The sequence below is a fragment of the Plecotus auritus genome (genome assembly GCF_963455305.1).
Source record: "Plecotus auritus genome assembly, chromosome: 10".
Taxonomy (NCBI): domain Eukaryota; kingdom Metazoa; phylum Chordata; class Mammalia; order Chiroptera; family Vespertilionidae; genus Plecotus; species Plecotus auritus.
In genome coordinates this window covers 47,670,556-47,696,253 of record NC_137785.1, presented here as the reverse complement: position 1 = coordinate 47,696,253, position 25,698 = coordinate 47,670,556, and the positions used below count along the sequence as shown (strand labels likewise).

At 50.0% G+C, this 25,698-nt stretch overlaps 3 protein-coding genes across 6 annotated transcripts in view; 1 reads left to right on the top strand and 2 right to left on the bottom strand.

The window, feature by feature from the left end:
* Positions 1-5,672: 5,672 nt before the first annotated feature.
* Positions 5,673-11,571, bottom strand: LOC308235201 (dipeptidase 2-like). The gene is made up of 11 exons (XM_080643977.1): positions 11,358-11,571; positions 10,026-10,407; positions 9,604-9,730; positions 9,166-9,295; positions 8,947-9,088; positions 8,579-8,648; positions 8,284-8,460; positions 7,837-7,921; positions 7,133-7,208; positions 6,131-6,266; positions 5,673-6,035 (listed from the first exon to the last, which is right to left on the bottom strand). The coding sequence occupies exons 2-11, from the start codon at positions 10,361-10,363 to the stop codon at positions 5,778-5,780; spliced, it is 1,539 nt and encodes a 512-aa protein (XP_080500103.1). The 5' UTR covers positions 10,364-10,407; positions 11,358-11,571; the 3' UTR covers positions 5,673-5,777.
* A 7,640-nt stretch (positions 11,572-19,211) lies between these two features.
* Positions 19,212-22,448, bottom strand: DDX28 (DEAD-box helicase 28). The gene has a single exon (XM_080643485.1). It carries the CDS (start codon positions 22,311-22,313, stop codon positions 20,682-20,684), a length of 1,632 nt encoding a protein of 543 aa, XP_080499611.1. The 5' UTR covers positions 22,314-22,448; the 3' UTR covers positions 19,212-20,681.
* The window catches only part of DUS2 (dihydrouridine synthase 2), a 34,295-nt gene continuing 30,968 nt past the window's right edge, over positions 22,372-25,698 (top strand). Inside the window, exons 1-3 of one of the 4 annotated variants that reach the window (XM_080643490.1) lie at positions 22,374-22,461; positions 22,949-23,084; positions 25,504-25,646. In XM_080643490.1, the coding sequence (XP_080499616.1) occupies positions 25,521-25,646 (126 nt within the window). In that variant the 5' untranslated portion in view covers positions 22,374-22,461; positions 22,949-23,084; positions 25,504-25,520. Of the gene's footprint in view, positions 22,462-22,948; positions 23,085-25,503; positions 25,647-25,698 lie in introns of all 4 variants that reach the window. The other 3 variants (XM_080643488.1, XM_080643491.1, XM_080643489.1) reach the window with 3 other exon arrangements.

The following is a 25,698-nucleotide window of genomic DNA, read 5'->3' as shown; positions in this document are numbered from 1 at the left end:
CATCTAATATTGAAATTTGCTTCTGTATATATGTTAACACACACACACAAAGACTCTAGGAATATATATACCAAACATTAGTTAATAGTAGTCATCTTGGGAAAGGGGTTACTAACTTCCTGGTCAATTTATGTATTATCTTTTTCTGTAATACAGTTATCCTGGCTGAGGGCAGTGATGGTGAGGGCTGGCCAGAGTGATAAGATGTTAGTGGAGGTACCAGAGCAGTGGCTGAGCCTTGAAAGGATGAGGCCTGCAGTGGAGAGGGCATTCCAGGTTGGCCAGTGGCCCAGGCAAAGGTCTGCTTCGGGCAGGATGACTATGCCATGGAGGAGGAAATGGAAGACCCTAGGAGGCATGGGAGGGGACAAGGTCAGGTTAGAGCCCTTGGTGCTAAGAGTATGGTGGGGGTTGGGGAGGTGGGGGCTGTCTTGATTTGACACATGACCTCATCTGGGGCAGAAATCCTCCTTTAAGACAAGCTGGTTTCCAGGCTGGCCATAGGCCTGGATGGTATAATTCATTGTTTTCTGCAGAAAACAAAACAAAACAAAAACACCCTGGTTTAGGGGCAACTGATCTCAGAACTGTATTTTCTCCAGTTAAAAATTCAAAATATGACCCCTAGCAGGTTTGGCTAATGGATAGAGTGTTGGCCTGTGGATCAAAGGGTCCCGGGTTGGATTCCAGTCAAGGACATGTACCTCGGTTGGGTTGTAAAATCAATAGGAAAATATCCTCAGGTGAGGATTTAAAAAAAATTCAAAATCTAAAGATACTTTAAGTATTTGTATCTCCATTTCAAATGTGAAATTAGGGCATCTATGAGCTCCTTAATTTCTATTTGACATGCACTTTTCCCATAATAACTGATATTCTTATTAGGTGATTTGTACATTTTCAATTTCTCTCTCCACATTTGTTGGTCTAAAAAGATATTTATTTCCCCTCATTTTTGAAGAATATTTCACTTCACAGAATTCAACAGTAGTAGTTACTTTTATTCAGCAGGTTAAAGATATTTCACTGTGTATAGATGTCCGTTATTCCCCCCCCCCAAAAAAAAAAAAAAACCCACACAATAAAAACTTTATTGTTTCCATTTGGTTCAATGCATGGGAGAGGACTCCATGGTGGTTAAAAAGATGCTTTGCAGGCCCTGGCCAGTTGGCTTGGTTGGTTGGAGCATTGTCCTGTACACAAAAAGGTTGCAGGTTCGATTCCAAGTTAGAGCACATACTTAGGTTGTGGGTTCTATCCCTGGTATCCAGAGAAAACAGATCAATGTTTTTCTCTCTCTCCCTTCCTCTCTCTCTAAAATCAATAAAAACATACCCTCAAGTGAGGATTTTCATGGTTTCAGGGAGGTCAGCAAAAGCTAGACACCAGAGGAATGCAGAGAGGCTGCTCAAAGGCATCTGGGCTCCAAAGGCTCCTAGTCTGCTTGAGAGTGAGCCTCTTGAAGAGATACTCACTCAGCCCAGCCTGGGGACGGGCCAGCCGGCCTTCAGAGATTAGTCAGGTGGTTGCCCATCTTCTTGATGAGTTTCACTTCCTCATCCAAGAAGTGGTTCTCCAGGAAGTCAGAGAGATGAGGTCTGTGAGGGTAGAACCAGGGTGTGCAGATTCAAAGGGGCCTGGTTCAGGTTCTTTTCCATGACCAGGGCAGCTTCCATGACATCCTCAGTTTTCCCCCACATATCTTGGGAAGGCTTCAGCACGTCCTGGAAATGTATTCGGCCACCATGATGGTTTTGCATCTTTAAGAGACTCTGGGACCCCTTGCACTTCTCCTCTGCCAACTTGAGGAAGTGGCCCACGCCCTCCAGAGCCACACTGTAGTGGTCAAAATAGAAGCTCAGAGAGAGGTAGGTATAGGAGGCCTGCAGATGCAGCTTGACCAGCAGTTGAGGGCAGCCTCCACCTCAGTGGAATAATTCTGAGGAATTAGGGGGCTCATGGTTGTTTAGCAATAAGGAGTTATGGTCCAAAAATGGTGTTTTCTGCCCTGGCTATTATGGCTCAATTGGTTGGAGCATCTTGTACACTGAAAGGTGGCGGGTTTAATTTTTTTTTTATTTTTTATTTTTTATTTTTTATTTATTTATTTTTTTAAAATGTATTTTATTGATATTTCACAGAGAGGAAGGGAGAGGGATAGAGAGCTAGAAACATCGATGAGAGAGAAACATCGATCAGCTGCCTCCTGCACACCTCCCACTGAGGATGTGCCTGCAACCAAGGTACATGCCCTTGACCGGAATCGAACCCGGGACCTTTCAGTCCGCAGGCCGACGCTCTATCCACTGAGCCAAACCGGTTTCGGCAATTTTTTTTTTAAAATAAATCTTTATTCAGATTATTACAATTATTTCTCCTTTTTCCCTCCATAGCTCCCCACCACCCATTTCCCACCCCACCTTCTGCCCTTACCTCCCCTCCACTGTCCTCATCCATAGGTGTATGATTTTTGTCCAGTCTCTTCATGAACCCCCCATACCCCTTTCCCCCTGAGAATTATCAGTCCACTCCCTTTCTATGCCCCTGATTCTATTATATTCACCAGATTATTCTGTCCCTCAGGTTTTTAATTCACTTGATCTTTAGGTTCACTTGTTGATAGATATGTATTTGTTGTTCATAATTTTTATCTTTACTTTTTTCTTCTTCCTCTTCTTTAAGAATACCTTTCAGCATTTCATATAATACTGGTTTGGTGGTGATGAACTCCTTTAGCTTTTTCTTGTCTGTGAAACTCTTTATCTGCCCTTCAATTCTGAATGATAGCTTTGCTGGGTAGAGTAATCTTGGTTGTAGGTTCTTGCTATTCATCACATTGAAAATTTCTTGCCACTCCCGTCTGGCCTGCATACTTTCTGTTGAAAAGTCAGCTGACAGTCGTATGGGTGCTCCCTTGTAGGTAACTAACTGTTTTTCTCTTGCTGCTTTTAATATTCTCTCTTTGTCTTTTGCTCTTGGCATTTTAATTATGATATGTCTTGGTGTGGTCCTCTTTGGATTCCTTTTGTTTGGGGTTCTGTGGGCTTCCTGGACTTGTAAGTCTATTTCTTTCACCAGGTGGGGGAAGTTTTCTGTCATTATTTCTTCAAATAGGTTTTCAGTATCTTGCTCTCTCTCTTCTTCTGGCACCCCCATAATTCTGATGTTGGTACGCTTGAAGTTGTCCCAGAGTCTTCTTACATTATCTTCAACTTTTTGGATTTTTTTTTTTTTGCTTTTTGCTTTTTCGGTTGAGTGTTTTTTGCTTCTTTGTAATTCAATTCTTTGACTTGATTTTTGTGTTCCTCTTGTCTGTTTTTGGGTCTCTGTATAATATTTTTTATTTCAGTCAGTGTATGTTTAATTTCTAGTTGGTCCTTTTTCATATCTTCGAGGGTCTCGTTATATTTATCGGCCTTTTCTAGGATATTCTTAAAAAGCCTTATAACCATGGTTTTGAATTCTATATCCAGTCGTTTGTTTTCCTCCATTTCTTTTGTTTGTGATCTGATTCTTTGATGCCACATTTTCACTGCTTCCCTGAGTTGGTAAGGTAGATTTGTGTGCTAGGTTTCCAATATGGCCCAGTGGGTCTGCCTCCCCAGTTAACCTGAGGTGGACACTCTTGGTGCACCCCTTTGTGGACTGTGTGTACAGCCTTGTTGTAATTAAGTCTTGATTGTTGTTGGTATCACTGGGAAGAATTGACCTCCAGGCCAGTTGGCTGTAAGGATCAGCTGTGTCTATGCTGGGAGAAGTTCGGTGCTGGAGACAGCCTTATAGGATTAGACTTGCCAAATTGCAATAGCCTCTGTGCTCAGCTTGGATGGGGTGGAGTCTCAGTCTTGGCTTCCCGTCAGCCTTGCCCTTGCGCGCACGTGCGTGCCTTCAGACCTCTGCCTTCCCGGCTCCCGAGTCTCTGCCCGAGAGTCCAGACTCCCCCCACAAGAGCGTGGGTCCCCAGGGGCTCGCCTGGAACTGGGGTTCACTGCAGTCAGAACTGGGGCTCAGTGCATTCAGGAGCCTCTGGCTCCCTTCCACTAGGGAAAGCCTGTGGCAACCTCCGCAGCCTTTGTGTGCACTGGCACGCGCCCGCTTTCAGTCCTCCGCCTTCCCCGGCTCCCGAGTCTCCGCCCGAGAGTCCAGACTCCCCCCCCCCCCGTAAGAGCGTGGGTCCCCAGGTGCTCGCCCGGAACTGGGGTTCAGTGCAGTCAGAACTGGGATTCAGTGCGGTCGGGGGCTTCTTTCCCCCTTCCGCCAGAGAAAGTCAGCCAGGCTCTCAGCCGCCCTTCCTCTCTGCGCGCACAAAGACCCTTTGCCGTACCTCCAATTCTATGTGAGCTTTTCTATTTCCTTCTAGTTGTAGAATTTTCACTCAGCCAGCTTTCCTGTGGTTCTGGATGGTGTCCGTTCTGTCTTTTAGTTGTAGTTTTGAAATTGTTGTGCGAGGCAGCAGTTTAGGTGTTTACCTATGCCGCCATCTTGGTTTCTCTCAGAACTCCTTTTCCGGCGGGTTTAATTCTTGATCAGAGCACAGACCCAGGTTGTGGATTAGAACCCAGTCATATGGAAGGAAACCAATGATATCTCTCTCACATTGATGTTTGTCATTCTGTCTCTTTCTTCCCCACTTCCTCTCTCTAAAATCACACACACACACGCACACACACATGGTATTTGCTGGTCTTGGAGGCTGAGGATGGCTGAGGTGGTTCCAAAGGTGGTGAGTGGAAAACAGGTTGGAGGGAGAGTGATTGGAGACTGGAAAAAGGGGTGTCCCTGAGTATGTTCTGTCCAAGCACTGTTGAAGCAAGAGACAGATCCGGGGGGCTGCCAAGGATTTCTATTATTTCTATTGAAAATTCAGTTGTCAGTATTGTTATTCCTCAAGTTAATATGATTTAAAAAAATATGACGGTTTTTAAGATAATCTTTTGTCTTTGGCTTCTTGAAATTTGACTTTGAAATGCACAGTTTGGGATTATTAATAGTACTGCTATAGTTATTTTTTATATGCCTATAGGGAAATGTATGCATGCATTCCTCTTGGATATATACCTTGGGTGAAATTGCTCCATCATGGGATATGCATTGACTATTAGTATTATTATTTTTATTAGCCATTACCTATTGTCATGTTTATTAGTAGCTATGATTACTAATTCTTAATGTATCAACTCTTAATTTTGGCTGTTATTAGTGCACTTGCTATTGCTGTTAATGGCCTGAGGGTAAGATTGCCTTTAAGTAGCCTGTGCCTCTGAGAGAGAACGTCTCTGTGGGTCAGGGAGGGGTAGGCCCATATCCAGGGCAGTCCAGCCATTGGAGGCCCATGGCCCATTATGTGGCCTGACATTCTGGGCTCTGTCCAAATAGGAACAAAGGTCATTTGTGATCCAGGCAGGTTCCCTACTTGGGAATGTGAACTAGAATTCTCTGAAAGATGGTCAAATGGTGGTCAGTGGGTCAGGATGGGGATTGAGGTGAGCTACCCAGAGGGAATCCACCCTCATGTAGCCAGAGCCACCCACTGTCTTCTTCTAGTGCTGAGCCCAATCGCCCAGGTTTCCTCAAGCCGCTACCAGCATGTCTTCCTTGAGTTATTGGTGGCTGAATAGCAGGGGAGCCTGCGCCATGAGACCCACCACAGAGAAGGACACTCATGCCTGGTTCCAGTCTAAAATATTTATTTTCAGGAAATATTTGTGCCTGCACAAAGGGGCAACTTTGTGGGGTGTCCACAGCTGCCAAAGTGACATCTGACAGGATGAACTGGGTCACCAGAGCCACAGAATGACGACTGGGAAGGAAACAATAATTGTGAGGCTTGGGGCTATGTGGGGGGATGATTTTGAGAAAGACTTCTTAGATGACAACTTCGGTTTCCAATGCGTAGGAGTCTCAATTAGTTTCTCATCTGAAGCCATATAATGTCTCTGATGCAGCCGCGGGAGGACAGAGCGGCAAGAGCTTCCCAGCTGCTCATCTGGGAACTCATCCTCTAAGGGCCTTTGCCCCTTGTTTTCCTCCCGTACCTGGAGGCAGCAGTTGGTGGTGAGGCAGCTCCCACAGCTTCCCCCAACCTGCTCAGCCTCCCGAGGGACTCTTTTGCCCAGCCCAGCATATCTACCTGCTCCACCTGCCTGAAGACCCGCAACAGATTTCCTCGAAGGACATCCTGGAGCTCTTCCTCATTCCAGCCACGACTCAGCAACTCCTCTATCAGTACTGGGTATGTGGACACGTCTTCCAGTCCCTGAGGGAAACTGTATGGCCGCCAGGCAACCAGTTGGTGGGCCCCATATCTGTGCCCTGGTCCTGACTCAGAACCACAGCCCTATGTGTTCAGGGTCCATTGAATACCAGCCCCGGTCAGATATGGGAAATGGAGAATGGGAGAGAGTAAATGATTCACCCCTACTCTTCATCTTTCAGAATCAAAACCTCCTTGAATATTCGTCAAAACTCATTGGAATTGTATTAAGATCTATGCCTTTCACTGAATGCAAATTTTTCCTCTATGTATAAAAAGAAGAAAAGCTTTTTAAGAACTGGATTGAGCCCGGCTGGTGTGGTTCAGTGGTTGAGCACCGACCTATGAACCAGGAGGTCACGGTTTGATTCTTGGTCAGGGCACATGTTCAGGTTGTGGGCTCGATCCCCATTAGGGGGCATGCAGGAGGCAGCTGATCAGTTGATTCTCTCTCATCATTGATGTTTCTCTCTCCCTCTCCCTTCCTCTCTGAAATAAATATTTTTTTTAAATAACTGGGTTGAACCGCTGCATGCACAGACCCAGCTGCAAGCAGAAAATATGGTCAACCTGTACCAGACTTTACTAAAAGTCTGCTCTGAGGCAGTGGGTCTGCTAGCACTGGGGGTGGGTGCACATGCTAGGCAGATGAGCTGTCTGGTGGCTTAGCCAAATATGATGACTCAGAGTGGGGCCAATGGGCCACAATCAGACAAGAAAGTCCAGGAGACAGATCCTAGGAGGGTAGATGCCAAGTGGGCCAGCAGACCTGTGGTCAAGGCCTAAAGGCCTTGAGGACCATGCTGTGGTGGACATGGAGACTGTGAAGGCCCCACTGCTGCACAGCTAGCTCCTGACAAGCCACAGGGAAGCACTCACCTGCTGGTCCCATCATAATCGCCGCCAATACCAATGAACTTGGATCCAATGACTGCCCTGATGTGGTCGAAGTGATCTGGGGGATGGAGAGTCAGCAATATGGGGTTTCCAGGGCAGGGGTGGGGGGTGGGGACTGGACTCTGCTGACTCTTCTTTTTGCAGCCTGTAGGCCATGCAGGCCAATTACTTCATGGCTTGGCTCCCAGTGTGCCAACTTGAGAGCCCTGAGCTTTGACCTGATGGGATCCCAGCTGTCTCTGGACTGGACTTCAGATTTCTAGTAGATCCCAGCACTACCAGTTTGGGCCATTTCACATCAGGATTCACCCTGCCTCAAGTCTCCTTGAGAACCTATGGGTGCTCCTTTCCGTGGGTGTGAAAGATGGGCGAGGGACAGATACCACAGAGACCTAAGGGGCTGCATAGTCCCTTGGCCAGAGGCAGGGGCAGGGCATTTTGGGAGCCCCTACAGAGACACCCAGGCTTTATGTGTGACTGCCTCCCTTATACCCAACAGTACTGCACTATCCACTCTGTGGCTCTAGGTGTAATAGCACCAAGGTGCTGTGTACTGTGCATGTTTCAGTTTTGGGGGTCTGTGCCTACTGCCAATGGATGGGTCAAATGTATTGGTTGTTCTGAGGTTCCCCAGAAAAGCTTTAGGTCCAGATCAGAGCTGCTCAGAGAGCTCAGGTGGGGCTTACCTGCCACAGTGGACACATTGGCTAACAGGTTGCACTGCAGCACCCCCACGGACAAGGACACCATCACGATGCCACCATTCTTCTTCTGCATGAATGGAAAAATTGACACTCAGCCTGCCCCTCCCTCCCCCAGCACAACCACCTGCCTGTTCGCTGGCTGGGCGCCTGTGAGGAAGGTGTTCAACCATGACCTTGAGGTCAGAGTAAACGTCATCTCTCTGGTTTGTATGAATGGAGGAGTGTCAGTCCTGGTTTGGGTGGGGTCTTGGCCCTGGGTTTGAAGATTTAGAGGAGTATTTACCACCTAGAACCCTATGTTGGGTTCAAGAGTTCAGGGCAGATGTTCAGCCTTGGGTTTGAGAAAGTTGAGGGAGCTGGGGCTCAGGTTCAAGGGTTCCTGTTTCGAACCTCTTGCTTTAGGTCAAGGGCCAGGGCGGTGTCTCTCACCAGTAGCTGCAGGATGTCGTCAGGAACATTCCGCTCATTCTTGCATACCCCCCGGGCAGCTGAGTGGGAGAAGATCACAGGTGCCCGTGACACTTCCAGGGCCCGTCGTGCCACGGCATCTGAGACATGGGACAGGTCTACCATCATGCCCAGACGGTTCATTTCCATCACCACCTTCTGCAGGGAAAGGTTGGGCCGAAGGCATCAGGGGTGCACCTGTATGTGCATTTATTTGTAGGGAACAGGTGGGGTGTGTATATGCAGGTGGAGCAGGGTATGGAACCAGGGTTCTCACCTCACCAAAACTGGTCAGCCCGCTGACATTGTTGTAGAAGGGGTGGATGCCCTTAGCTGAGCTCTCTGCCCTGCAGGATGGTCAGGAGGCAGTCTGACTGGTGGCCATAATTGGGCCACAAGAACTGAGAGGCCCTACTGAACCCTCTATCCCGGCACCCCCCGTAGAGCAAGAGCAAGAACCCAAGCTGGGCTGTGCCTGGTAGTAAGAAGACCCTGCTGGGGGTCCAGAGTTGCTCTGTGAGCCCAGATCCCCTCCCCACTCCAGGGTCAGAGCCAGATTCCAGGGATAAAGTGTGGTCTGGGTCCCAGTGGTATCTCGGGCAGATCCCTGCCTCCATGGGCCCATACCATCTGCATTGTGCTCACCAGGGTGTGTTGCAGGTGTGGGTGAGGGTCAGGTAGCGCACACCCAGCATATAGAAGGTACGCAAGATGGAGAGGCTACTGTCCAGTGAGTGGCCGCCCTCCACACCAATGAGGCAAGCCAACTTCCGGGTACTGTTCAGATCTGGGGGCAGGTAGGTTAGGTGATCACTTTCAGAGGCTGGGGTAGCTCGATCAAGTCCCCAACACCAGCCTGCCTACCTTTAACCGTGGTCACAAGCTCCAGCTCAGAATAGGAGGCACACATACGGTGGATGAGGTCAATTTGCTCCAGGGTGAGGCGCAGGGCATCCCGTTCCTGGGTCTGGCATGGGACGTAGGCTGACCAGAACTGGGGGAAGGCCAGGGATTGGCTTGGGCAGGGCCTGCTTTGGAGCTCCTCCTTCCATAGCCTCCACAGCCCACACAGCACCCAGTGGACCCAGAGACCACATGCAATAAACCGCTTGTTCCCTGCTACCTGGATGGCCACCAAGCTGGTTCACCATGGCCCTCGCAGCCCCGAGCATTGATGTCATGGCACTTTTGGGGTCACTCTGGTAACTGAGTTGCCATGTGACTAACTTATTGTGGTCTCTAAGGCCCATAGTCCCCCACATTCCCCAGGAGCCAGTGGCGCCTTGTGTGTCCCTGTGGTACCTGTGCACCCACGAGACCGTCTCTAAGCCTGTCCAGGTTGGTCTGGCCCTGGCTGAAATTGTGCAGGTTAACATCCTGTAGCCGGTTGCGATAAAACTGCCTCAGGACCAGAGGCATGTCATTGTGGCTGGAAGGAGGTCAAGGCAGGGTCAGGTCAGGGGCAAATGGGTAGACTCCTTTAGGCCTGGAGATCAGGCAGGACGTGTGGCCAGCCTGGGCCAGCCAAGGCGTTCCCCACCCCACACTGTTACACAGACTACACAAGGACCCTATAAGGCCTGGGCTCGGGCGTTCCTGACAGGGAGGGGGTGATAGAGGAGGGAAAGGACATCCATGTGAGGGAACCTCCTCCCTAGCCCTGCATGCTCAGGACCCCCTCTCCAAGCCCAGGGATGAGCTCAGCCCCCACCGCACCTACGCACCCATCCACGAGTGGGAAGTCCCGCATCAGGGCCTGAGCACGCTCCCGCAGATTCGGGGTGCTGGGGGTTCCAGGCAAGGTTTGGGTACTAGGGGTGCTTGGCACAGTAGAGTCGCTGGGGGACCCTGGCCTAGTCTTGGCACTGGGAGTGCCGGGCGTGGGAAGGGCGCTGGGGGTGTCCAGCGATGTCGGGGTGCCCAGTGCTGTCGGGGCACTGGGAGCGCCCGGCTTGGTCTGGGCGCGGGTTACCGGCTGCGGCAGCAGCAACAGCAGGAGCAGCAGCCGCAGCAGAGGCCGCAGGCAGAGCATGTGGGGACACTCGAGGCCCGCGGGCCGCATGCTGCGCAGGTCCCGGCAGGCGGGCAGGATCTGGTCTCGAGAACCTGAGAGGGAGGAGAAGGGCCGAGGGCGACGATGGGGTCCCAACCGTCAGTTCAAGAGGCTCAGCAGCGCGGCCTCGCGAGAGGAGGATGAAGTCACAGGACCTTGCGACCAGTGGGCAGAGATCTGCGCTGCCGGAGCGCTGCCGCCAGGGGGCGGCACTGCCTCCCCTCTCCAACCCGGAAGGAGCCCTGGTAGGCTGGACCAGCGTCCCCCTCCCCCGCCCCCACACCCTGCGCGCGCCCTCCCATTGCAGGCTCCCCGCCCTGCCCCTCTCCCAAAACCACTGCTCTGCTGGGGCCTCTCTACGTTTCTTTCCCCCTGACCCGAAACTTGCTCTCAAGAGAGAGGGCCTGGAATGCTTCTGCCAGAGAGTGGCCCTCGGCCCTGTGACCTCTCCCAACCATATCATATCCCACCTGCCTGCCGTCTGTTCTGGGCGCCCCTAGGACCTCTTTATGGTCACAGTGTTCTGGGATCCCGGTTTTCCTGCGCTGGGCGCATGGGTTGAGTGTGAGGGAGGAGATAGTCTCTGGACATGAGGGGTTAACTTTATGGACTCTGGATTCAGGTAGGGGCCCCCTGCCCCTGACCTTCTCTTTCCCTTTCCTTACTCCCAACCTGCGTGTCTACCCCCCAGGGAGTCCAGCCAGGAATTGGGAACTGTCAGGAGATCCCCCTCTCCCATCTTCCCCAATCAGCCCCAGGAAAGAGCTCTCCCCTCAGATATGCTACACCTCCCCACTGTCCTAATGGAGGGACATTGGGGATGTGAACTGGGCAACCACCTGGAGGTCAGGGAGCATTTACTCAACAGAGCAGAAGCACAGTGAGTACTCTACTTGAATGGAAGGAAATGAGTCATTTCCAGTGCAGCAGAGCCCCAGCCCCAGCAACATTTTTCTCCCCTCCCAGAGCTGCTGGCTGACCTGCTGGCCAGGAGCCCTCCTACCTCAATGTGGAAGCCCCCGCCTTGTTGAGGTCAGAAGGATGGCTCCTAAGGAAAGGCCTGGAGCTTGGTTTTTGTGGCTACAACCGCCTTATGTGGTGGCTGCTCTGGGCTAAGTTCCCGTGCTAGCTTGGCAGGCCCCACCCTATTTCCAGCCTCGGGCCCTCATCCTAGCTGTCTCCTCCAAGAACCCTCACCCACATACCCACACCCTCTCACACACGTACATGGGGGATGTGCCTTATCACAGAATTTGAGAGGATTCTGGGTCCTTGCCCAAACTCCTTCCTTCCTCAACCTCTCAAGTTTGTATTCTGAACCTTGGCACTCCCTGGAGTTGCTCCATCTTTGTAACCTTTCCCAGGTGATAGGAGTGACCGGTGCAGGGACAGGGCCTAAGTCTGAGGCCTGGAGACCCTAGAAACCTCCCCCAAATAAAATGAGCAAAACTCTTCCACAGGGACTAGAGGTCCTGGGCTATCCACGAGGGGAAGGGCTCCTAGCTTGGGTATATTTGAGGAATTATGCACTTGATGTTGCCCAGTGCCTGTTGGCCAGGAGGAAGGGCCAACCAAAGATGCCGTACTGGGGGTGGGTCTAGCTTGAGGGTTCTCTAGGCAGCCCCACTTCTGAATGGGAGTTCCCCAGGGCTCTGCCCGAGGTGACTTGTGCACCCAAACTCAAACCTGGTTCCCTTCCTTCCCCCTACTCCCCATTGCTGGTCAGCAACCCCACACCTACTCTTGCAGCTGAGCGGGGGTGGGGGGGGGGGGGACTCTTGGATATGCTGTTTTCCAGGCCACAAACGTGAGTTTGGCAGATAACAGCATGTCTGTTCCACTCTCGATAGCCCCACCAGGAAGCAGGGCTATAAAAAAATGGGGAAAAGAAGGACAGGAAGTCCAGACAAATGAATAACAGCTGCTGGCAGAGGAATGCGAAGGGAGCATTTAGCTTTTCAGGACTTTTAGTTTTCCTTCAAGGACCAAATGTCTAACATCCCAGGAATGGGGGAAACTCTAGTCTAACAGAGATAGGCTGTGTTGAGCCAGAGGAGGAGGGCACCATCTCTGTAGATTAGCCAGGCAGCAAATTTTTTTTTTAATATATTTTATTGATTTTTTACAGAGAATAAGGGAGAGGGACAGAGAGTTAGAAACATCGATGAGAGAGAAACATCGATCAGCTGCCTCCTGCACACCTCCCACTGGGGATGTGCCCACAACCAAGGCACATGCCCTTGACCGGAACCGAACCTGGGACCCCTCAGTCCGCAGGCCGACGCTCTATCCACTGAGCCAAACCGGTAATGGCATCCAGGCAGCAAATTTTAAGTAACGTTCTTCAGTCCTTAGATAGGCTGGCTCTGCTGGCCATGGCCTTGAGGTGACCATACACCCAGCTATACACAGATACACCTAGACCCTCATACAGTCAAGGGCATGTGAGCACTCACACCCAAGTGGCAAGCACATGTTAGCCAACAGGCTTGCCTGTCCTCCCCTTAACCTCACTGAGGCCACCTTTGCCCTGCCCTGGGAAGGGGGAAACAAGCACACACTAGTCAAGCCTTGTCCTCTAGGAGCTTCCAGTGTCAGTGGACAGACTTGGACACAGGGACAATTTGGGGGCAGAGGCTCTGACAAGTGTTATCCAGGTGCTGGAAGTGGTCAGAAGTGGCGGGGAAGCCCAGGGCCTGGCTGCAGAGCTGACCTGAACGTCATCCATGATGCCTCCTTCCCCCTGCCCACCCCTCCTTTTTTAGGGCTTCTCCAAATCCTGCTGGTTCAGCCTCAAAAAATTTTCCAGGAGTGTCTCTTCCCTGTTCCCACAGAGAGCCACCTTCAGGCCAATTTCATCTCTCACCTCTTCCCACCTCTGGTCTATTCCCCACAGAGCCACCAGATCTATCCTTTTTTAAAATTCTCACCCAAGGATATTTTCCCATTGCTTTTGGAGAGTGTGGAAGGGAAAGAGAGAAAGAGAGAGAGAGAGAAGAGAAACATCTATGTGAGAGACACATCCATTGGTTGCCACACACACACACACACACACACACACACACACACACACACACGCGCGCGCGCGCGCGCGTGCGCCCTTATCACTTTTTGAAAAATCTAATGTTGCCCTAGGCGGTTTGGCTCAGTGGATAAAGCAGTGTTGGCCTGTGGACTGAAGGCTCCCAGTCAAGGGCATGTACCTTGGTTGCAGGCTCCTCCCCGGCCCAGGCCCTGGTTGGGTCTCCTTCAGGAGGCAACCAATCAATGTGCATCTCTCACATTGATGTTTCTCTTTTTCCACTCTATAAAAATCAATGGAAAAAATATCCTTGGATGAGGATTAAAAAAAAAAAAAAAAAGGAAAAAATCTAATGTCCTCCTACCTAAAGTCCTTCTGTGGTTTCTCATTGATCTTAGGATATACCAAATTCCTTTACTTGGCTCTCAAGTCCTGGGCAGTCTTTTCCCACTGACCTCTCTAGTCTCAGCAAATAGAAAAACCCACTCACCCTCTAAATTCTGGCCACACCAGGCAGGCTGCCAACTGCCACAGGGCCTTGGCATGTGCTGTCCTCTCACAGTCTCCAACTGGTGGGCTTGTTGAGGCAGGACTAGAACAGAAAATCTTGCCACCAGAAAGAAGTATGTGAGTGAGCAGCTGGTCTTCCACATACAGGGCTCCTTGATCCTGGAGACTCAGGCTGTCCCTGCTTCTTTCTGAGCATTGCTCTGGTTCTGCTCCCATGATGACTAACATAGTTAAATTTTCAAGAAACAACAGTCTCTTCAGCCAGAGAGAGCCTGGAAGCCACAGACTTACATCCTCCAATCGCAAAGCTGAGGCTACCGTCTCTGAACAGTTTGCAAATTTCCTTCCTCAAAAGGCTGTGATTGTTGATTGCTCTTGCTTGAAGTGCATAACCATGGAGGCATCTCACTTCCACTCAGCCTTCTCCCTAATCCCCACCTTTCTCTTTAGAACACTTGCCAGCATCCCCATCTAGTATCTGTGTTGTGGCAGAATGCATGGGAGAGTGATCAGCCAGCATTCTGAGGGAGGCAAGTTTAACCTTTATTTCGCAGCTCTGCTAGTCCAGGGGAATCCGGATCCAAAGCCTGAAATGAACTCGTGGGGAGGCTCTGACCTATACATCTCCTCCTGTGGCGGGCCCCTGAGGGTCCCTGCAGCTCCGCCCAACTCAGCTGTGGCTGGGGCTCTGGGGTTAGGCTCTGCGGCTCCGCCCAAGTCAGTCAGAGTGGGGAAGTAAGACTACAGTTTTAACCAGATACTGAACTAGGTTGCAAGTCCCCCCCACCACACACACATTTTCCTTTTCACCTGTACCGCTGCTTTTTTTAAAAATATTTTTATTGATTTCAGAGAGGAAGAGATAGAAACATCAATGATGAGAATCATCGATTGGTTGCCTCCTGCACGCCCCCTACTGGGGATCAAGCCCGCAACCCAGTCATGTGCCCTTGACTGGAATCAAACCTGGGACCCTTCAGTCCACAGGCCGACGCTCTATCCACTGAGCCACACCAGCCAGGACTGCTTTTTTTATATATTTTTTATTGATTTTTTACAGAGAGGAAGAGAGAGGGATAGAAAGTTAGAAACATCGATGAGCGAGAGACATGGATCAGCTGCCTCCTGCACGCCCCCTACTGGGGATGTGCCCGCAACCTAGGTACATGCCCTTGACCGGAATCGAACCTGGGACCCTTCAGTCCGCAGGCCGACGCTCTATCCACTGAGCCAAACCGGTTAGGGCACGGCTGCTTTTTAAAAAAATATATATTTTATTGATTTTTTACAGAGAGGAAGGGAGTGGAATAGAGGGTTAGAAACATTGATGAGAGAGAAACATAGATCCGCTGCATCCTGCACACCTCCTACCGGGGATGTGCCCGCAACCAGGTACATGCCCTTGACCGGAATCAAACCTGGGACCCTTCAGTCCGCAGGCCAACGCTCTATCCACTGAGCCAAACTGGTTAGGCTGTACAGCTGCTTTTTGATGAGGATGAGTGATGATTTGGGTTCTCTGGCAGCCAGGCTCTGCCTGATTTCAGGCAGTACAGAGGACCAGCACACAAGGTCCCCAGAGCAAAGTTGCAAGTGGTAGTCTGACTGGGCTGCTTCTGGGGACCAGATGTTCTGGTGACTTCAATGTGAAGCCCACAGGGCTCCTGTTCTGAGGTTGGTTTGCATGCTGTCCCTCATCCTTGAGGTAGTGCCATCAACTGAGGGAAGGCTAGAGGGACCTGAATTACAGGAGCTTGACCCATGAAGGCCCCCCCCCCAGGGAGTTCCTGGGATTCAAGCTTTGTTGCCCCTAATTCTATTCTACCGGCACCTGGTGCCCTCACAGCCCACCTTTCTGTGTGCTTAAGCCAGTACGTGTGATCGATAACTGAAGACTTGTCCAGCCCCCTTACTGCACACCCCAGCGAAGGGCCAGCACCAGTGGATGATCAGTAGAGGATATCTGGACAAATGGATGGATGTAAGGAATTCAAGGCCTCTCGTGGTGAGAGAGGCAGAAGCTCAAAGTCGAGAAGTCCAAGGAATCCCTGTCTGACTTGGCCAGGAGGGCATCAACCTCTTGCCACCAAGCTCCAATAGCCAAATTTTGGGGCCGGAGCAACTGAGGTCTTCATCAGACTCTTCCAGAGGTCGATGTCTCTTACATGCTCCTCTGGGGACTGGCACCTCTGCCTCCACCTTTGCTGGGGTGGCCAAAGGAGCATCCCCATAGGACCGGTAGCCACCAACCAGGCAGTATGTCTCCCCATGCCAGCCCACTCGGGTTTCTCCCCACCTTTGTCAGGGGACATGGTAGTGACCAGGTGTAGGAGAAAAGGTAGGAGCCATTGCTGCTGGAAAGAAAATCAGAACTGACCAGTCACTTGTGCTGTACACTGTCCTGCCAGGACGTCCCCTCTCATGTCTCTCCCAGGTTCTTGCTGAAGCCTTCTAATCTGCTTGACATCCAAAACACAGCCTTAACCCATGCTATGAGTCCCCTACAGAAGGGGTGTTGGCTGAAAAAGCAATTCTGTGGGGCTTAGAGCAGCAGCAGAACAGATAATCGTCCCTATTTCCAGAGAAAACAGACCCCGAAAATAATTGCAATCAGGATCCCTTTCCATCTCTCTCGAAACAGAAAAGATTTCTTACAGACTGTCACCTCTGAAGCCATATGGCAGGGGTGGGGAATATCCGGCCCTCAGGCTGTATACTAGTAAGGTCCAGGAAATCATTTGGTCTGGCCCTGCCAAGGCATTAGGGGTGAGTTAATTAAATGCTTGACCAAATATAGCAGGCTAGTATTTAAGCTGATAATTTTGTATGTTAAGTGAATGATGTTATAAATGGCCCCTGGCAGAAAAAAGGTTCCCCACCCTGCTTTAAGGAAATGCCTTCCAAGTTTGGGAAAACAATCCTATCTAATCCTATATAATAAGAGAGGACTATGTTATTATCCCTTACAGTGAGGCATAACAACTGGATCACGGATCAGCAGGAGGGTGGGGCATCGAGCTACAAGCAGCTACAGGAGGGGGTAGGGCAGCAAGCTATGAGGAGGGGAGGGGACAGGGGGAGCTACAGGAGGGTGGGGCAGCGGGCGGAGAGCTACTGGCGCACAGATTCGTGTGCAGGGCTACTAGTCTAATATAAATCGTTTCAGAACCTCTCCCATGTTGGCAACTTGACTTTTGCTAAGAGACTGACCAGTAAAGAAGTATAGGGTCTGATTGGAAGTATCTTGTAGGCCAGAGGGGAAGGTTACATTGATAAAGATGAGAACCTTTCTGAACACTTGCCAAGGAATGACATTGCACTTGTCCTCAGCAGAGAGTGGGAACTCTGTGGGTCTCTGAGGGGGCCCCAGGCCACTGGTGTTACGTATAGCTAGGGCAGTTCTCAGGTGTGATGGACAAGCACAAAAGGATCATGTGGCAGGCAGGTGAGGTTGTGTGTACACCAACTCTCCTTTACAGATGCCCAGCCTAGGCCTACCTGCTGTGCTGCACTCCCAGAGGATAGGATAAGTTACTTTGAAGGTATAAGAGCCGGTAAATCATCTTTCTTAGGCAACCGAACAGACTGGTATTAGTAGAGAACTGAGGAAAGGTTTCCCTGGAACACCACATTTCTGTAGTTACCCTGCCATGAAAACTGTGAGACATCACTACCCAGTGTGCCCTGCTTGTGCCCTCACACCTAGCCCACCCCATCCATGCCTTAGTCAAGTAGCCACTCCATGTGGAGTATATTCCTGGACTGGCACAGCCCTAGGGACCACAGGAAGGCAAGAGAAACTCCATTCTGAGATTAGCATGAGAAGCAAGATTAACCTAAGACAGCCCAGTTTAAGGCATTGACCCTATTAGTAAGTATCCAACCATTGGAAAGGCAGAGATTTGTGTGCACGGGGGAATCAAGGAAGGCTCCCTGGTGGTGGGCCTGGAGGACAAATGAGATGTGGACCCGGGGAGAGGAGAGAAGAGACATTTCAGTTGGGAAGAGTAAAAGCAAAGACAAGTTCTTCGTGACCTTGTCCTGCCTCAAACATCAGTTCTTAAAACCATCATGTTGTTAGAACTGAGGACTCAAAAACCAACAGGTTAAGGGCCTACACAAGGCTACCCGTAGTGGAGAGGTGTTCTGCTCAAAGGTAGGGCGTCAGGTTGGGGCTCTAGATTTATAGCTGATAGGAGTATAAGAACAAGCTCATCACATTTCAAAGTGACACTGGGAGAGATGTTAAAGGTACTCCAAGGCAAAGTGAGGGTCCTGAATGACTTCACAGAGTGGGAATGATGGGACCATTTTATTATTTTACTTTTAAAACAATATATGATTTTAGAGAGAGAGGAAGGGTGTGAGAGAAAGATCAATGTGAGAGAGAAACATTGACAGGTTGCCTCCTGCATGCACCCCAACCAGGATCAAAACAACCTGGCCCTGGACAGTTTGCTCAGTGGTTAGACTGTTGGCCTATGGACTGAAGGATCGCAGTTTCAATTTCCTTTCAAGGGCATGTACTTCAATTGCAGGTTCCTTAGCCCTTGATGTTTTTCTCTCTCTCCCTCTCCCTTCCTTTCTTAAAATCAATTTTAAAATCTTAATAAGAAGATAATTTGGTGTTACTCAGAAGAGGAAATAGACAACCCTGCCCTTAGCATGATCAGGCCCGTAGAAAGAAATCATATTTGGGGCACCTTTTGATAGTATAGTCAAGAACTTCCTAGCAATGAGAGATAATCTTCCTTAGGAGGGGGAGCTCTGTTGCTGACTGTTAATAAACAAAGATGGGACTTTGGTTTACTTGGGCTGTTGCAGAAAGAACGTGCCCAGAAGGTAGACTGCCTAGCTACCATTTCAAAAGTTGCTCATTCTTAAGGAGTTTGAGTTAGCATGCGTGTTAGGACAAAGTCAGGACTAATTAGAGATGATTACCTTTGGGGAGTGTTAGGAGGTAAAATGTGAAGGGGATGGTTCTGGAGGAGGTTTGTCTTGGCAGGTGGGGCAGCATGAGATCACTCAGATTCTCCAAGGCTTGAGAGATTTCTTATCTGGGAGCATCCCTCTGATCTGGTAGAGTACCAATATCTTTTAAGGACCTGGTTGGGACGCTGGGGAAGGCAGTATAGCATAAATGACTTATCAACTTAAGAGGGCTTGAGACTCACCTATAGATTCCACAAAACAATTTGAAAATACCTGTAAGTGAATTCTTGGGACAACCCTCAGAAAGCATGCAGATCTGGGGCTCAGACATCTGCACTTTGAACAAGCTTCCTGGCAGTTTTTTTTTTTTTTTTTTAAGATTTTATTGACTTCAGAGAGGGAGAGATAGAAACATCAATGAGAATCATTGATTGGCTGCCTCCTGCATGCACCCCACTGGGGATCGAGCCTGCAACCCAGGTATTGAACCATGACCTCCTCCTGGTTCATAGGTCGATGTTCAACCACTGAGCCACACCAGCTGACCTGGGCAGTTTTTGTTTAATCCTCACCTGAGGATATTTTTTCCATTGATATTTTTTTAAGAGAGACTGAAAGGGAGGGGAGGGAAGAGGGTAGAGAAACATTGATATGGTTGCCTCAATGTGGCTGCCTCCCACACATGCCCTGATCAGGGGTGGGGGGAGCAAACCTGCAACCAAGGTACCTGCCCTTGACTGGGAATCAAACCCAAGGCCCTTCAGGCTGATGCTCTAACTACGGAGCAAAATCAGCCAGGGTGCTTCCTGGGCAGTTCTGATACAGTGGTCCATGGATAGTGACCAAGGTACTGTCTAAACTGGGTAGCTTTTGAGAGTCAAAGTGGGTGATACTAAAAATTGTGCCTGCCCAGACACTGGCTCAGTGGTTGAGCACTGACCTATGAAACAAGAAGTCACCGTTCGATTCCAGATCAGGGCCCATGCCTGGGTTGCGGGCTTGATGCATTGTGGGGGCGTACAGGAGGTGGCAGGTCAATGATTCTCTCTCATCATTGATGTTCCTGTCTCTCCCGGTCCCTTCCTTTCTGAAATCAATAAAATAACATTTTTTAAAAAACTGTGCCTGGCAAAAATGTAAAGGACTATTCAAGAAAAAGAGAGGTATACAGTTACCTGTGCATGGATCACATTTCACAAAAGCTAGTGTGGTGGGGAAGAACACAACCCTGGGTAGGACAGACCAGATTCTGACCCACTTACGATGTGATTCGGAGCAAATTCTTTTATCCCTCTGAGCCTCAGATTCTTCACATAAAAAAAGAGAGCTTCACTGTATATTTAGTACAATATTCTCTTTTGGCAAAAGATGCTCTGGGCCCATTTCTGTTCTCTACAACCTGATCCTTTCCAGTGTGCAAGAATGTTTAAGTTGTTTTGTGGAGCATTATTATTTGCTTAACTATTCATTACTTCAGGTAAAGCTTATATAATGTTGCAGAGCCTGGAACCAAGGAGATAAGTGAGAGGATGCTATATGATATGCTCATTTTGCCAGCTTGGTGAAATAGTTTAATCCTATCTCATCTTCCGTGACCAGGAGATGGGAAAGAAGGCAGAGCATGGCTGAGCCATGCCAGCTGGGTCAAAACATCATTTTCTGTTAGAAATTATGACACAATGCAAAGCCAAACTCTACTTTATTTTTCAAGACTCATGTGAAAAACTACAGTGAGCCATACCCAGTAGCTCACCTTCCAATGCTGGCCGGTAACTCCCAGGATCTTCAGGGAGATGACTGGGCAGCTGGGCGTGTCCTACTGAGAAGTTTGCTTCCTTACCCACACACAGGGCAAGATCCCTGTTAGGACACTGCATTCATCTCAGCTGGGACAAGGTTCTCTAGGGACCCTAGTCCTGGAAGGCTTCTCTTCCGGCGAGCTGCCAGCTCAATCTTCTGAACTAGGCTCACATCCCAGGGATGGGTAACAAAGCTGATGACGGTGCCTGGCACCTCACTACCCACTCGGCCCACCCTTCCCGCTCTGTGGATGTAATCTTGCAGGGTGAGGGGGAAATCGTAATTGACAACTAGCTCCACCTGGGTACTGTCCAGGCCCCGAGAGGCTATGTCTGTGCAGAGAAGTATGTCTCGGGAGCCCTTCTGGAAGCTCTTAAAGATACCTGCCCTCATTGAGGCTGGCATTTGTCCCTGCAGCCTTAGGTGTTGGATTTTGTGGTCATCCAGAATATATCCTAGCCAGTTCACAGTGCTGGAGCTATTACAGAACACCAAAACAGTTCCTGAGGAGCCAGTCTTATCTGCTCTGTCATGCTTCTTGAGGATCTGCACCAACTCAGGTACCTTCTCTGCTCCCTTCAGTCTCATAAATGTCTGTTTGACATGAGGCATGATGCAATGGAGCTTGGAGCTGGTGATGGTGGTTAGAAAGTCTGAGTTAGAGACTTTACTCAGCAGCTGACCTGCACCCTTGGGAAATGTAGCCCCTACCAGCACCAACTGAGCTTTGGGATTGAAGGGGTCTTTTAAGTCATCTGAGCCTTCTGCTATATTGCTCCTCCCCAAGATGTACTCCACGAGTTCCAGGAAACTTTCATCCAATAGTGTATCTGCCTCATCCAATACCAAGAAGGTCAGCCGCTCTAGGTTGATCAGTTTATGTTTCAGAGCCTTCCACAAAGCCCCCGGAGTGGCTACTAGTATATCGGCCGGTGGCTGTCTGGACAGTTGCTGCTCGATCCTACTCATGCCACGGCCTCCCTCTAACTCCTGCACCTGGAGTCCCAAGGACCTGCCTAAAGGCTGGGCCACAGCCTGCACCTGTTGGGCTAATTCTCGCGAAGGCACAAGGACCAGACCTCGGGGAGCAGGGATACTGCTGGAGTCCAGGCTTGGTCGGCCCAAGAGCTGTTGAAAGAGAGGCAGTAGGTAGCTGAGAGTCTTGCCACTGCCTGTTTCCGCTGCGCAAAGGATGTGGCGGCCTCTAAGTATTGGGGGGATGGTACTCGACTGCACCGTGGTGGGCCGAACGACTTCGGGGGCAACATTCTGTAGTGCGTGCAGTACTCGCGGCACCAGACCCAGATCCGCGAAGCTGTCCTCGGACGAGAGGTTCCGCAATGCTGGTGTCTTGTGTTGTGAGCGCTCGATGGAGAAGTGATCCGAGCGCGAGCGCCGGTTCTTCCAGCCACGCGAAGCGAGTGGCGCAGTCTCCCAACGAGTCAGCGTGAGGCGCGCCGGCTGGTTAAACTCGGGCCGCCGCGCCGAGATCAGCAGCCGGCCGGGACGCACCAGCACCGGCCGCGTGGAGCTCCGCCGCGAGCTCTTCCGCTGTTCCTGCAGCCGCTGTAGAGCCCGTGGGATGCGCACCACTGGCAGGGGCTCGTCGGGACCGCTAACCGCCAGGTTCCTTCGGGGCGCCAGAAACCACTGAGCCGCGAGCAACGACAGCCGCGGCAGCCGCGCTAGAGCCATATTATTTTTTGGTGCTGGAGAGGCGCACGGCACTGACGTCACGGGCACGCCAAGCCCCGCAGACGGTGGCTGGCGCGGCTCAGTAAGGCACGCGGAATTGGCGAACCTTGAGAAGGAGGGAGCATCTATAGAGTTCAGCAGCAGCGAGGTCTGTAGTTCCGAACAGGGGTTGGCGACGTTCAGAACCGGGCCAGCCTTGGGGAAGGGTGCGCCATGGAGGCAGGACTGGGGGTCCGACGATACGCGGCGACGGGGCCGTGGCCTTAGGGACCAGGAGGGCGGAGGGCTTCTCGTGACTGGGTGTCCAATCCCTGCGATTCTCCTTTGTGGCTCTCACTGCCTGGTGTTGGCTTGTCCAGTGCTGGTTCTCCCGGTAAACTCGAAGGTGTGGCGATGTTTTTCCAGCTGTGGTCCCGCGCAAGGTCTGGCAATAAGTGTTTATTGAGAGTCTGAATGAATGGCCAGGCCTGGGAGCCGAGACAAGGGCCAGTCGCAGATGTAGGCTAAACCTCCCCCGAACTGCACCCTGCTGAGATCCCAGAGGGCAAGCTGATAGCCTTCAGCTTATTGTCGCAGTGAAGGTCTTCAAGCTTTATTTCAGCGGACTCATTGCTTCGCACATTTTCTCTTTTCAGCTGAGGTTTACACTCCACTCCACTGTCATCCCCACCCAACGTTTGCAGTCAGCTGACCTCCACTGGCTTCCCAGTCAGATACATAAATTACTTGAATAGTTGTGAGGAGGGTCCTGCTACCCTACGGAGTGATCAGGTATGTGGCTTGTCTCACATAGCCCTGGTCAGGCAGAATATTTTACTTAAGTTCAGATATTCAGGTTACAAAAATACCTTACACTTGCCATACTTCCTGAATAGAGCTGGAAAATGGGTGTTATCTGTTCTGCAGTCCCCAGTGCCTGGCGTGGGAGATAAGGTAAATGTGGATTAATCATCTGAGAGGTTCTTTTAAAAAAAATATATATTTTTATTGATTTCAGTGAGGAAGGGAGAAGGAGAGAGATAGAAACATCAATGATGAGAGAGAATCACAGATCAGCTGCCTCCTGCACACCCCTCACTGGGGATCGAGCCTCGCAACGTGGGCATGTGCCCTGAGGGGAAATCGAACCTTGACCTCCTGGTTCACAGGTCCACCATCAACCACTGAGCCATGCCCTCCAGGCCACCTGGAAGGTTCTTAACATCTGGAGAAAGTGTTTTAGTTTCATAAAATACCATTAAAAAGATCATTTTGGTACATGAGTAGAGTTTCTGGAGAGTTACCTGTTAAACCAGTGGAGGAGAGAGCTTTGAGTAGTGACAGTTCATTTTACTTCCATTAATTTTACTTCTGTCATCCCCCTACTCTCTTTTGACACTGTCTGGAGATATTTTTAGTTGTCACATTGGGGGAGGTGCTACTGGCATCTATCTAGTGGGTAGAGGCCAGGGATGCTGCTAAACATTGTGTAATGCATAGGACAGCCCCCACAAAAAAGGATTACCTGGCCTAAAATGTCAAGTTTGCTGTTGAGAAACCCTGCCTAGAGGATGAGGATTGAAGAGAGGCTGAGGTTACCACATGTATTCTCACTCCAGGTAGGCTCATTTGCCATTGCAAACTCTTGTTCTGGCCCTGGACCATCCCCAAAATCTGTAGCAGGCACATCGATGTGGGAGAAACACATTGATTGGTTGCCTTCCACACACACCTCATCCCCGGTTGGGGATGGAGCCTGCAATCCAGGTACATGCTCTTGACTGGAAATTAAACCCCAGACCCTTTGGTCCATGGGCTGATGCTCTAACCACTGAGCCAGATTGGCCAGGCAGAATTTACTCTTTACAGCATCCCCCCCAACATAGATTCTGTTGGAGCCTCATATTCCAGAGGGAGAAGCTAGCCTCGATGTCTGGGGGCAGATTCCCGTGCAGGTCTGTCTGATTCCAGAGTTCAGAATCTTAACAATATGCTATATCACCTCTTTCTCTTACAAAAATGATGGATCATTTTAGTTTTTTCTCATTAACATATGCATTGAGTGGGAAATAGAATATTCTCTAAATATATATATATTTTTTAATATATTTTATTGATTTTTTACAGAGAGGAAAGGGAGAGGATAGATAGCTAGAAACATCGATGAGAGAGATACATCGATCAGCTGCTTCCTGCACACCCCCCACTGGGGATGTGCCCGCAACCAAGGTACATGCCCTTGACCGGAATCGAACCCGGGACCCTTCAGTCCGCAGGCCGATGCTCTATCCACTGAGCCAAACCGGTTCCGGCATATTCTCTAAATATTTAATTCTAACTCTAAATTTGTATATATTTTAAAAATATATATATATTTTTTATTTCAGAGAGGAAGGGAGGGGGGAGAGATAGAAATATCAATGATGAAAGAGAATCATTGATTGGTTGCCTCCTGCACGCCCCCTATGGGGGATTGAGCCTGCAACCTGGGCATGTGCTCTGACCCTGAATTGAACCTGTAACCTTTTGGTGATCAGGGCGATGCCCAACCAACTGAACCACACTGGCTAGGGCTTTTCTGCTTATTTCCGATCTGTGGTTGGTTGAATCCATGGATGTGAAGCCCATGGCACAGAGGGCCCACTATACCAAATTTCCAACATACTATATAATTTATTTATTTGTTATGCTTATTGGTTTTTTTTGCCCGTGTTCCCTAAGTAGATTGAAAGCTCTACACAGGGGTCCTCAAACTACGGCCCGCGGGCCACATGCGGCCCGCCGAGGACATTTATCTGGCCCACCTGGTGCCGCTGCCTGTCCTGCTTAGCAGCCGACTCGTCCCGGGCCCGCAGTGCGCATAGGAATTTGTTCATAGTTTTTTTTTTAAACTATAGTCCAGCCCTCCAACGGTCTGAGGGACAGTGAACTGGCCCCCTGTTTAAAAAGTTTGAGGACCCCTGCCAGAGCAGGAATTTTTGTCTGTCTTGTTCTCTAATGCATCTCCAAAGACTAGGATAGTGACTGGCACAGACTAGGCACTTGATAAATATTTATTGGATGAATGAATGAGCATGTGTTATTTTTATGATCAGAGAAAAGGAAAACAAGGTAATATGTGTTGATTGGAAGGAAGAAGGAAAGGCAGCCCAGGATAATAGAAGAGATTTACTCCATTTGAATTTCTGACTCTTGTTTTCCCTTCCTTCAGGCTGGAGCAGAAGAGGAATGATTGTGAACAGCCTTTCACTGTGCTACCACAACAAACTCATCTTAGCGCCTATGGTTCGAGTAGGGACTCTCCCAATGCGGCTGCTGGCCCTGGACTATGGAGCAGACATTGTGTACTGTGAGGTAAGGGGCTACTGATTTTCCCAGAGAGCTTTTCCTTCCCATCTGTGGGTGG